General features: G+C 41.7%; 1 protein-coding gene across 4 annotated transcripts in view; it reads left to right on the top strand.

The window, feature by feature from the left end:
* Positions 1-38: 38 nt before the first annotated feature.
* The window catches only part of MFSD11 (major facilitator superfamily domain containing 11), a 56,041-nt gene continuing 42,441 nt past the window's right edge, over positions 39-13,638 (top strand). Inside the window, exons 1-7 of one of the 4 annotated variants that reach the window (XM_075903578.1) lie at positions 39-226; positions 6,140-6,310; positions 8,788-8,843; positions 9,628-9,735; positions 10,194-10,273; positions 10,373-10,469; positions 11,682-11,740. In XM_075903578.1, coding sequence (XP_075759693.1) covers positions 200-226; positions 6,140-6,310; positions 8,788-8,843; positions 9,628-9,735; positions 10,194-10,273; positions 10,373-10,469; positions 11,682-11,740 — 598 coding nt within the window. In that variant the 5' untranslated portion in view covers positions 39-199. The other 3 variants (XM_075903579.1, XM_075903581.1, XM_075903582.1) reach the window with 3 other exon arrangements.

The following is a 13,638-nucleotide window of genomic DNA, read 5'->3' as shown; positions in this document are numbered from 1 at the left end:
CGCTAAGCCGTGACCCCGGAAGGGATTGTCTGAGGCGGGGAAATTTTGAAAGAAATGTGGCCTGAAAATCGGGACAAAGATTAAGAGTGAATGTTCGTGCCGTGGGGAAAGGAGGAAAACTCCACAGAACGCGGGATTTCTGGGCGAAGCCTCCCGCGCCGAAGCAGCGCGGAGCAGTTGAGGAAGGAAACGTTTCAAAATGGCGGCCGATCAGCAGAAAGGGCTGGTGGGTGTGAGGGGGAGGGAAGGTGTGAGCCTGCCAGGCTGTGTTGTGTATGAATGACAGGGACAGGAACCCGGCTCCAGGGCACGGGAGGAGGCGATAGCAAAGTTCACCCTAAGCTGCAGTGACTGTGCACAGTCACCAGTATTGGGGGTTGGTCAGTGAGGAGCCACCCGCTTTAGAGATGGTTTCAACAAAAATACAAAACACACTTGACATGACATCACAATCTGCATTACATCTTATTTAGAAAATACCGGACATTTATATTTTCTCAATTTGTTTCCCGAACAGAAAGCTCAAATACTGGACTGTGGTTCACAACTGGCCACATGGCAACCCTGGAGATACTGGCAGCGAGGGCAGCTGGACCCCACCCCATGCATGCACCATCTGGGGCTCTGGTTCTATGGTAGTGGTTTCCAGCCTTCTCAAGCAGGAGCTAACTTTTTTAATTTAATTGCAATCCAAGATCTACCTCAAGCCCAGATACCCATATCCCACCTCTTTTGTGCCCCTTCTCTGAGGCCCTGGCCCTGCTCGCTCTAGCCTCCCTCCCTCACCCTCGATCTCTTTCACCAGTCTGGGACAGAGGGCTGGGGTGCTCTGGTCTTGGATTAAGGGATCTGGAGTGTGAGAGGAGTTCTGAGCTAAGCCTGGGGCAGGCAGTTGGAGTGCCAGAGGGGGTTCTAGGTGCAGGTTCTGGGAGGGTGTTTGGATGCAGGGGTGCTAGGGCAGGGGTTTGGGGCGCAGGAGAAGGTTCATGACTGGGGTAGGGTTTTGGGATGTGGGCACCAGCTGGGCACTGCTTACCTCAGGTGGCTCCTGCTTACCTCAGGTGGCTCAGTGGGGCTAAGGCAGGCTCACCCCCGCCCTGGTCCTGCACCAGTTCCAAAAGCATTCAGCAAACTCCCTCCATCCCGAGTCCTGCTGTGGCCCCCTCTACCTCCCCACCCCCCCGTAGAGATAGGATACAGGGTGGAGAGGGGGCTCCTTGACATTAGCACCCCCTCCTCTCTTTCTCCTGCCCCGCACAGAAAAACAAAGGCTCCTGAGGAGACAGCTCCAAGGGAAAAGGCAGGAGACGTGCAGCAGTCTCGAGGGTGGGGGGAAACGGAAGTGCTGGGCTCAGTAACCTCTTGGCCAAACCAGTTAGGATCACCTGTTACAGACCAAGATCTATGAGTAGATCCCGATCTACTGGTTGGTGACCAGTGTTCTACGGGATGGGAGCCCTTATCATATGCCCCTTTTGGGCACACACATGCAGCTGTCATGCTAGCCATTCCCATTAAAGCCCCATTTCTTCCCCGCACATGGATCGCCAGGGTTCGACAGACTATAGAATCTACTCGCCCATGGCGACTAGATTTCAGCCACACGCCCCGTTTACTGGCGGCGTGCGCATGCGCAATGCGGGGCTGGCGAGCGGCTTTCGCTGCTGTTGGTCAAGTCCTGTGGATTGCCACTGTATGGGTCAGTGCACGAAACTCAATGCTGGTGCAGCGGTGTTAAGGATCCTTCTACATACAGAGCCCCCACATAGGAGGAAGAGTACATTTTACCTGCGCCTGAATGTAAGGAGGGTGGAGCGCAGCTCAGGCTGCAAATTGTGCTGTGTGTGCAGGACAGGGCCCCTGTTACAAATTTGTACCTGCCTGAAAAAATTATGCTTGGGCTCTGCCTACATGCCCATGCTCTCCCTTTTCAACCTGGGTGCAGAAAATGTCATTTTAACCCTCCACTACTGAATCCACATAGTGTGGGAGATACAAACTGAAACTCTCAGCACATTCATACCCACTTGTTCTGCTATTTCAAGGATAGCATGAGGCTCTACCTCAAGCTGCAAGTGTAGTGTCCGGCAGGGGCGGATATAGGGCAGGGCGAGTGGGGCAGCCGCCCCGAGCTCCGCGCTTCAAGAAGCCCCACGCATGCGCCGTGGCACCACCGCACATGCGTGTGGTGCCACCGTGCATGCGCCGTGGCAAAGGGGGCCCCCGCGAAATTGTGCTGCTCTGGGCCCCGCAAAATGGTCATCTGCCCCTGGTGTCCGGGTATTGTGTAAAACTCCTTCCCTTTCTTTTCCCTGCCAAACACACTCCGTGCCACTATACTGTGGTCAGGGAAGGGGTATCCCATTCAAGTGCCAAATCCCACCCTGCCATAGTGTGTGAAAGTAGCATTCCCTCCCAAACATATCCTGGTAGTTTCTTTATTGGGATGGTAGCAATAGTGGCTGCATCTAGACTACATTCCTCTTTCAAAAGAGGAATGTAAATGAAGGAAATCAAACATGCAAATGAAGCACAGATTTACAAATCTCATGCTTCCTTTGCATAATCGCGTCCGATCACTTTTTCAAAAAAGGTTTTTTAGAAAAAAAGCAGTCTAGACGCGGTTCTTTCGAAAAAAATCCTTTTTTGAAAGAACCCTATAAACCTCATTTTTTCAGGAATAAGGGTTCTTTTGAAAAAGTTTTTTCCAAAAGAACCGCATATAGACTACCTTTTTTTTCCCGAAAACTTTTTAAAAAAAGCAATCAGATGTGATTATGCAAATGAAGCGCAAGAGTAAATCTGCATTTCATTTACATTTTCAATTTCCTTCATTTACATTCCTCTTTCGAAAGAGGAATGTAGTCTAGATGCACACAATGGGAGAGTACTGAGATAGACTGGAATTTGGAATTGTTACTTCTCAGTTGTCTACACTTAGGGTGACCAAATAGCAAATGTGAAAAATCAGGAAAGTGGGAGGTAATAGGCACCTATATAAGACAAAGTCCCATATATCAGGACTGTTCCTATAAAATCAGGACATCTGGTCACAGTATCTATCCCTTCTCAAACTGGTATAGAAGAGATACAATCTGCCTATCCATACTTGGACTGTGACCATACTTCACTAACCTGTGGTGCTGTATCAGTGTTAGTGTGAAAGTGGGAAATTTGTCATTGTTTTCAATTACACTAGTATAATACCTCTACTACTATTACTACTACTAACAATAATAATAATGACTAATACTTACGTAGCTCATTATTAAATGTTTATGATTGTGACCTTTAGACATTACTTTGTTTAAAAAGAAAATAAATTGAAATGAAGGAGACTTCATTTCCAAAGATCTCTGGGATTACAGTGTGAAGGAGAGATTTTTAAAAGCTAGTATTAAGATTTTACTTTTTGTTCTTCGTATAGTGCTTTGTTTAATAAATACTCAGTAGTGAAAATCTGCCATATGTGAGATTCTGTCTGTCTGTGTGTTCAAGAACTCCTCCTAGATAGAAAAAATGGTGTTCATTCATCTGAAGAAGTGGGTTGTACCCACAAAAGCTCATGATACTATCTACATGTTTTGTTAGTCTTTAAGGTGCTGCTAGGTTATTTGTTATTTTTTAAGTTTATCTAGTTACAGACTAACTTGGCTATCCCTCTGAAGCTTTTCCTCCTAAAGAGTAGGAGCTAGGACCACCAAATTTGGTATACAGCTTTCTCTTATAACTTAAAACAAAGTAAGGGTTTAGTTGTGCCAAGAAAATGGGATTCTTTCTCATAAAACCTAACAGAAAAGAGACAGAATCAGCAGGAAGGTGAAAGAGGCTGGCTGGAAGCCTGTCCCCCGGCCTCCCACACCCCTCCAGGACTGCCCCAGCCTTGAGCCTCTCATCCCCAGGTGCTCTTTAGGAAGTGTGGGCTAAAGCTCATCCCCAATACATACAGGGATGTTGCTAGCTGTCCCCCTACATCAGGGAGCAAGTGGAAAATGCAGTTTGCTTCATTCCTCACTCTGACGGGAACACAGGGAACAGATGAACATGAGCCTGCCCCAGGTGGGGAACATGCACTCCTCATTCTGCTACAAAGACCTTTTACATCTGCACTTGAAAGGGAATCCTCTGAACTGTCATTCATGTTAAAATTCGACACTCTCCAAAGAGGATTGAACAAACACTTGAACTATCTTACACATTATCAAGATAGCTTTCCCAATTATCACCTCTAATATCATTAACTCACAAACATCCCACTCTCCCCACCTCTAATATTGTCAATTCACAGACACTTACCTTCCTTCCTCCCCCCCCCCCTGCATCCCCCTCCTGTTCTGAAATGTGATTTGTCCTTTTCATATGTGTTCATTTTTTTTAATTGTATCCTTTGGTATATATGGTTGTGACTATTTTCTTCCACTATTTGATCTGAGGAAGTGGGTCTGGCCCACGAAAGCTCATCATCTAATAAACCATCTTGTTAGTCTTTAAAGTGCTACATTGTCCTGCATTTTGCTTCCTCTTCTGGGTGTGGCTACTGGAGCTGCAGTGGCCATGGAGAGATGCTTTGCCTCAGCAATAATGTTGACATAAAACCAAGAAGCAAGATATTTCCTGCATGAGAAATCTAAATTAAGGGAATAATGTACCACTTATTTTTATGTGTTTTATTGCTTCTTGTTATTTATTCATTTCACACAGAACAGTAAGATTTAAAATTTCTTGTTGAATCACACCACAAAATATTTCATGTCAAGAGAGATGCTAAAATCTGCTTTACAGTGAGCCCCTCAAAATTGTACAGGGAGTCTCCCTACAAATCACTTGTTGTGTTTGTGTAAGTGTGGTTCTAGTTTCAGATAAAATGCTGTACAGTTTTGCAAAATAATAGTTGAGAAATCTTAATATTGAATAAGTAATGCAGTGTTTTAGCTGTTGTTGGAAGGGTGTGTTCTGGATAAGCCTTTTAAGGCAGGAACAAATGCTGGGTGAAACCATGAGACTTCACTGAAGTCTATGGGAGTTTTTGTCATTAACTTCAGCTGGCCCAATTCTACCCTATGTCTTTGTATGTGAGTGCACAGCAGTTAGCACAATCTTGACTGGTGTCTCTGCGTAGTCTTGTGATAAAAGTGCAAAATAATAATAGTAGGAAGTGGGAATAGACTTAATATGAGATGTCTGACTTCCTTTTCCTACTTTACTCACTTTCTAAAATAGGATCTTTAGGATTACTTATTTTTTTACAAACATTACAAAACTCAATGCATAAATATATTAGCTTTTAAATAATAGGTTTTATGTTGGAAGGATTTGAAGGCAAAATATTGAATGATGATAGAGACAGCTATTTCACTTCCTGTTCAGTGTGAATGACCAACAACAGAAACAATGAGAGATACTGTGCATGTGTGTCAGTTACAATGAAATATTTCCTTTCATTTCTCTTGTGTTTATTGGAAGGATTCACTAAGCTTTTCAGTCTTCACTTATGAATGCTTTTTGCATGACTGATGACAATTTTCTTAAAAGACAACTTTCTAAGATATTTGGTTTCTTGCTCAAAGTATTATTGGCTAAAGGTTTCAGAATATTATTTACAGAAGCACAAACATACTATTGTTATTTTAAGTAATATAATAGATTTACTCTTTTTAAAGTCAAAGATTGCTGAGACTGCATCTCCCAGAGTGCATCTAGCTTGAATCAGCTGACATGGGTTGTGAAATGTTCCTTATTTCCTGCTCAGCCTGAATGGACATGGTTTGTGTGTATGAGTGTCTTTTTCTTTCCTTTGTCAGGTGATTTAATGTCTTTTGACTAAAATCTGATTCAAGCAATTGTGACAAGGAAGTGAGCTGATTTATTAACTTAGCTGGTGGGAAACTACTGGGGGGAAGGGATGTCACGAAGAAATAATACACTGCACCCTGTTTGGATATCTTCATGTGAAAGGTAGAAAGGATCTAAATAATCTTCACAACTCTTATTAAACCATTGCATTTGTTTTAGTATTTATTTTTTATTTACAGTGGAGCACTAGACCTCTTGACTAGTCAGTGAATATTTTTAACACTTAACTATTAGTTTTACATAACATTTCTTTCTGAAGGTTTTTTTTTTCTTTTTCTTTTGGCAGAACTTAAAAGGAAGCTTTAGAAGAAAAACAGAACTTCTCCGGACTGAAGAGCACAACTTCCTAAAGAAAAACAAAATGTCTCCTAAACCAAAAAAGCTTTTTAACATAATTATGTTAGGAGTTGCTTTTATGTTTATGTTTACTGCCTTCCAAACTTGTGGAAATATTGCGGTAAGTACAAGTATCCGTACACTCCACATCCTTTCCTTTCTTTCAGCCATCCCAATTCTAACAGTGGTTTTGTTAAGGGATCCAAAGGGCATGGTAACATTACATTTTATCTGTGTTTCTATTGATTTAGAATTTGCATAGATGCTTAAGTAATCTGTTTCTTTATGAGAGTAAAACAGTGATGGTGGTTTAGACCAAAAAATAAGTTAATGAATGACATTCAACTTTTAAATAATATCTGCTCTGTCAGTTATATGTCCCAGTTATTGAATTAATCTGTATCATGTCATGTTTCTGAGGGTTTTTTTAAATAATTTTGCTTTAAAACAATTGACTTGGGTGGTGTTATTTGTAACTTTGTCACCTATTTTCTCCTGGTTGATGAATCTTCCTAATCTTACATTTTCTCTATGTAATTACAAGCTGGAGATTGAAGGAATATGAATACAGTGAGTGGTCATACTGTCACAATTGACAGAACTGCCTAGTCACCTTACATCTCACTAAATAATTTACTGCCAGTCTTTGTCTACTTTAATGCAAGCAAGCAAATTGAACATGTCTGCCATATTTAGAAACACTCTCATTATTTTCAGTAGGTATTCCTTATTTATAGATACCGTATTTTCCGGCGTATAAGACGACTTTTTATACTTAAAAAACATACCCCAAAAATCGGGGGTCGTCTTATACGCCGGGTATAAACATACAGGCAGTCCCCAACTTGCAGGTACGAACGGGGCTTTTCTCGCCCCGGAGGACACGGACTGTGGGATCTCGCGGTCCCGCCAACCGTGTACTCCGGGGCGAGAAAAGCTGCTCTGCGTCTCCCTGGTCTGCAGACCAGGAAGACGCGGAGCAAAGCCGTGGAGGGACTCGGGCAGCGGGGCAGCCCAGGCGCGCCTGGGCTGCCCCGCTGCCCGAGCCCCTCCGCGGCTTTGCAAAGTCTCGGGGGAAGCCGGCAGCGGGACAGCCCAGATGCGCCGCGGCTGTCCCGCTGCCGGCATCCTCAGAGGCTTTGCTCCCCAGCAGACCAGGGGCACCGGGAGCAAAGCCGGGGAGGCGGAGGGGTCCCGCGCCTCTGAGGCTTTGCTCTGGCAAAGCCGGGGAGGCACGGGACCCCGCTGCCGCTGCGGCTTTGCTCCCCGTGTCCCTGGTCTGCTGGAGAGGGGGAGGGGTGCAGCTAGTGCGCCCCCCCACCAGCAGACCAGGCTTTTGTTGTGGATCCTGGGGCAGAGCAGCTGGGGCGCTGCCGGTTGGCCTCTTAAGGGGGGGGTAGTCTTATACGGCGAGTATAGGCGAAAACCTATGGTTTAACTAGAAAATTAGGGGGTCGTCTTATACGCCCAGTCGCCTTATACGCCGGAAAATACGGTATATACAAATTGCTTTACTATGTTGTATAGTTAATGTTTGGTATTATTATTCATAAGAGAGGCTGATCTTGTAGCTAAATCTCAGGACCGAGTTTGCAAATAGAGATTTGGTTCCTAATTGCGACAGACCATGTTCATGTCTCAGTTTCCAATTCTGTAAAAATGGGGCTTATTATGGTCTATGTTAAAGAGGTGTTGGGAGGATTAATTTTTTAATGTCTGTGAAATATTTTGAGATCTAAAGGCATTGTAGAATCACAAAATACCAGTTATTGTTTCAAATGAACAGTTTCACCCCAAGCATTTTGTGGTGAATTTTTATAAATAAAAATGGAATACAGTGTTGTTGTAGCCATGTTTGTTCCAGGATATTAGAGAGACAAGATGAGTGAGGAAATATCTTTTATTGGACCAAATTCTGTTGGTGAGAGAGAGAGAGCTTATCCAGTAAAAGATACTAACTCACTGAGATGCTGACCTTGTCTCATAAATGTAAGTGTCTGCAAGCATAAGTAATACCCATTGTTTGGCAGTGAATGAATCAGGACTTAGGTTCCAAAGTTCAAATTGCATTTGCCCCATGAGCAAACCAGAAAACCTGTAGACAGAGGGAGAGTGTAGGAAGGAAGAGCTCTAGATCCATAATGGGAGTTAGTCCCAGATCCCTCTATTTAAGCTCCTAACTTCTATTGAAATCAACAAAAGTTGGGAACCTAAAAATCTTTGAGGATCTGGGCCTTAGGCTGTAATTAATAAATGTGGCTTTCAAAGGCTTGCATACTACTCCTTTAAAAAGAGAAGAGAGTGTAGAGTAATTAAGGAGTTGAGAATCAGAGTTTTGATGTGCAGTTCTTGACTGTCATTGAATCTGAACAAGATGCAGTAGTTTCCCTAACTATACAATGGGCATAATAGTTACTTCCTCATGTAAGTGTTACATGACTTAATTGCCATTTCTAAATTACTTTTAGTTCCTTGGGCATTGTTATTAACGGTTCTAACTTTGCTCTCTCATGTTAATTTGTCTCTGTAATTTTTAGATTTTTTTTAAAAGTACAAAATATACTTTCTGTATTATTATTTATAATTTTCTGTACACAGCAAACTGTTATCACGAATTTGAACAACACAGATTTTCATGGCAGTGGTTATACCAGGTAATTTACCATAATATTTTTGTTCTTTTCTTACTTTAAAAGGCATAGCTAGACTTGATGAAATATTATGAAGATGTGCTTGTTCTGCTGAATTAACACTTTTAAAAATTACATTTTTATCATACTAAAAGAAAGCTTAATTTTACATAATTTTTCCTATTTAAATGAACCACATTCCTGTTTTTTACTTTTTCCATGTAGGGAGAAACAGTGCCATGTTTTTGCTTTTTATCTTGGGTCATGCAGTCTGTGAAATTCTTGAAAAGTAAAACAGATAACTGAGGCGCAGATCCTACAAACTTCCATATGTGTGGACCTTTGTACCCACATAGATCACAGGGTCTGCTTGTGCAGATCAGCTTACAGGAGAGATTTCAACAGTCACATGGAAGGGAACAATCAGAAAGATGGGAGGAAAATCAGGGTATCAGAGCTGTGGAAACTGGTTCTTTTTAATGTTTATTGTATTGGCAAAGCAACCAAAGTCCCCAGTCATGATCAAGGCCCTACTGTGCCAAGGACTGTGCAGTCATTTAGGAAGGCTTGGGCTTGGCCTTGGCCTTAAAAGGTGTACAGTCTAATTTAAGATAAGGTGCAGCAAAGTTAAATAACAATAGAAGGGAAAAAAGAAGTAGATTAATAAGATCATGCAGTTACATGATGTTTGATGTAATAGTTTTGAATCATTTGAAAACTTTTCTAAATAAATAAAATTAGCTACAGTAACCAGCACTCTTGAATTTCCTTTGAAATATTTATTCATCTTTATTATTTATTTGTGTAGCATGGCCATTATTTATGGAGTGTTCTCTGCATCAAATCTTATTTCACCTTCAGTTGTTGCTGTAGTAGGACCTCAATTATCCATGTTTATTAGCGGTGTATTTTATAGGTAAGTAATTCATTGAAATCTAGAATTTCTGCTTCTGTGTATCCTTGCCCCTTTACTTCACCTACCATGTCATGCATGAAATTGTACTGACCAAGGAGGGCAGAGTTTGGCTTCTTGCAATGATATCAGTGTTGCTCCTGAGTCCCTTAGAATGTTACTTCAGAGACATTCACCCTCCCCCAGAGCTGTGATCTTGTTATTTTCACATTGATTGGTCTGCCTGACTTTGGAGTAAAGAACCAAGATCAAGCCTCAGTCTAATTACTGTACTAGAAAAAATAGCAGTATATGCTTAGGGTAATAAGAAATTGTTTTTAATTATATTGACTTGGATTCTTTTAAAAACTATCTTAAGAATAAGTACTTGATTTTGAGGAAGCAAATCTAATGGTTAAAAAGCATAATCAGCATGACAATGTTCACATTCAATTTGAATATAATACATTGTTATATTTTAGCATATACATTGCAGTTTTTATCCAGCCATTCACGTGGTCCTTCTACACTGCTTCTGTTTTCATTGGGATAGCAGCTGCTGGTAAGTATTTCACATAACGTGTATCTGCTTCTTCACTGTATTTTGTCTCTCTGAACTATTTTTCCTCCTTTCTCTGCAACTTTTTTATTTGAATTTCAGTACTTTGGACTGCACAGGGAAATTGTCTGACAATAAATTCAGATGAAAATACCATTGGGAGAAACAGTGGAATCTTCTGGGCACTTTTACAGTCCAGGTAACTTTCCTTTATTAAAAAGTCTCAAAAGGGTAGCTGTGTTGTTTTGTAACTTTAAAAACAATGAGTAGTCCTGTGGCACCTTAGAGACTAACAAAAATATATATAGTATCATGAGCTTTCTGAAGAAGTGGGTTTTGCCCACTTTCATGAACTTTCATGGTCAAAACCCACTTCTTTTGCCCACTTTCATGAACTTTCATGGGCAAAACCCACTTCTTCAGAAAGAACACTCTTCCTTCAATGAGGGTTACTATGAGTTGGAGTAAGAAGTCTTCCACCTCGATATTATTTCAAAATAAAGACTTGTAGTGTAGATGCGCTTTTTGTTGTTATGAATAATGTCAGTTATTCTGAAATAATGCTGCTATGTAGATGTACCCTAAGGCTGTGTCTACACTGGACCCCTCTTCCGGAAAAGGGATGGAGATGAGACAAGTCAGAATTGCAAATGAAGCGGGGGATTTAAATATCCCCCGCTTCATTTGTATAAACATGGCTGCCGCTTTTTTCCGGCTCGGGGCTTTGCCGGAGAAAAGCGCCAGTCTAAACGGGATCTTTCGGAAAATAAAGCCTTTTCCGAAAGGTCCCTTATTCCTCTTAAAATCAGGAATAAGGGACCTTTTGGAAAAGGCTTTATTTTCCAAAAGATCCCGTCTAGACTGGCGCTTTTCTCCGGCAAAGCCCCGAGCTGGAAAAAAGCAGCAGCCATGTTTATACAAATGAAGCAGGGGATATTTAAATCCCCCGCTTCATTTGCAATTCCGACTTGTCTCATCTCCATCCCTTTTCTGGAAAAGGGGTCCAGTGTAGAGACAGCCTAAGAGTGCAAGGAAGACTTTTCATCTCAGACAGTAATTCAGTTGTACTCCAGTAACTATGAAATGAAAGGAAAAGCTGGAGGTTGCATTGCTGCTGGTATTGAACAATACTTAATGATAAGTAGGGATTATATACAACCAATCTTTCCTCCTGATGTACAGTGCAAAAGTTAATGTCATTTCTGGTATCTTAGATCTCTTTGAAATGTAGAGCTAGCCTTGTGAAAGTGAATCTTCAATTTTGTTTTATATTTCTGTGGGACTAGCAGTTTGACAGTGGGAGGACAAACACCCTCTCTCTCTCTCACATTTTCACCATATTATTCTTTCATATATAATTTGTTACCATAATAAATATTATATTCCTGTGTCATCCCTTTTTTGTTTTCAGCTTGTTTTTTGGAAATCTTTATATATACTTTGCTTGGCGTGGGAAAACACACATATCAGGTTGGTATTACTTATTTTGTGTGTAGAATGCTTTGTATCATAATGTATGAAAAACGGACAAAATAATGATGTAGGAATCAGTCTTAGGCTATGTTTACATTACAGAACTCGCAGCAGTACAGCTGTACCTCTACACTGTGCTATTGTAAGGTCTCCTGTGTAATCCCCCTGTGCCGCTAGCATTTTAAACCACCCCAACCTGACTGGCAGAAGCTATGTTGGTGGTGGGATATATTCTCCTGCCAATATAGTACTGTCCACACTAATGCTTTTTTGTCTATGAAACTGTCGGTTATTGGGTGTTTTTTTCACAACCCTGGCCAAGCAAAATGCTAATGTAGACCTAGCTATAGTTGTAACAGCTAGAAAATAGGGAACAACAGATAAAGTTTGTATTTGTTTTCTAGGCCATATTTCAGTTTTACTATGTAAAGCTGTATGATAAAAGAGCTATGAATATCTCCAGTGTTCACAACTGCTGTTCCCTTCGCTTTCTTTCATAACTTGATGGAGAGGGAAATTGACCAGAATAGCATATTGCAGAGTTCTGTAATTGTTCCCCATGGGAAGACTGTTATTCTGGAATAAGAATGTCCACATTGGAAGCTGTTCTTGAATAGCTATTACACTGTAAATTCGCACCCTACCTGCTCCATTATAGTATCTTGGTGCAGACAAACAGTCGGACTCCCTGTCTTGATACAGATCATCATGGTTAATTTCCTGTTTGAATTATTTTATTTTTCCTGTTACATTCCTGCTCAGCTTTCCCCTTGATATTTTTATACCTACTGCCTCTTCTTGTCTTCTCCCCCCGCCCTCTGCTATTTATTTTAGTTCTGGACAACCAACACTCTGGTCATCTGAAGAAGGGGGCTGTGCCCATGAAAACTCATGATACCATCTGCATGTTTTGCTAGTCTTTAAAGTGCTACCAGACTATTTGTTGTTTTTGAAGTCTATCCTGTTCAAACTAACTCGGGTACTCCCTGAAGCTTTTTAACATTGTCATCTTAAGCCTTCCAAATCTAATCAGTGTAGAGCTTGGAGCAAAGTGCATTCATATTCAATGGAATAAAAGACAGGTTGTTAAAGCTGTTGAGTTGCACATAGGTCATTTGGGACCTGAGTTACTGTAAAGAGATGGAGGCAGGGTCTGCTGTGTGAGCAGTGGTTGTCTACTGAGAAGCCAACTAATTTACATGGAAACTGTGACACAGCCTGTGTTTTAGTATAATAGTCAGGAAACCCAGAAAAAAACCCACAACTATAATAATAAATTGAGCTGATTAAAGAGGAGAGTTTCCGGTATTATGTACTAAAAATGCCCTCAAATATCTGATAGACCATATTATTTACATGTTTAAAACATGAAGGGTGCATCTAGACTGGCCACCTGTCTACACTGACCGTGAGTATTTGGACAAAAACACTGACTTTGTACTGTACAAAATCAGTGGTTCTTGTGTAGATATTCCGACGCTCCCGCTCAGGGATAAGCACTCTTGCGCAAGTAACATTGCGCAAGAGGGCCAGTGTAGACAGCCAAGTTAATTTCTTGCACAAGAAAGCCCGATGGGTAAAATTCGTCTACACTCTCTTGCGCAAATACTTTTAACGGGAAAAACTTTTCTGTTAAAAGTATTTGTGTAAAATCATGCCAGTCTAGACGCAGCCGAAGATTTATTCATTTAGAACATGCGTTCCCAAACTGGGGAGCCTCAAGAAATTCCGGTGTGTGTGCGTGCGCGCGCACGCACGCAAGGCAACCCAACCCCCCTCCCTCCCCGGCACTCCCCCCCCCCCCCCCCATCCCCCAGGAAGAGCCAGGTCCATCCGGTATCTTCTGTTTTTCGGCCCCGGTCAGTTCCGTTTTTTGCTCAACAAGTTTTGCTGCT

Source organism: Pelodiscus sinensis, chromosome 20 (genome assembly GCF_049634645.1).
Source record: "Pelodiscus sinensis isolate JC-2024 chromosome 20, ASM4963464v1, whole genome shotgun sequence".
Classification (NCBI taxonomy): Eukaryota; Metazoa; Chordata; order Testudines; family Trionychidae; genus Pelodiscus; species Pelodiscus sinensis.
The sequence above is the reverse complement of the archived record's forward strand: the minus strand, read 5'-3'. Positions and strand labels throughout refer to the sequence as shown.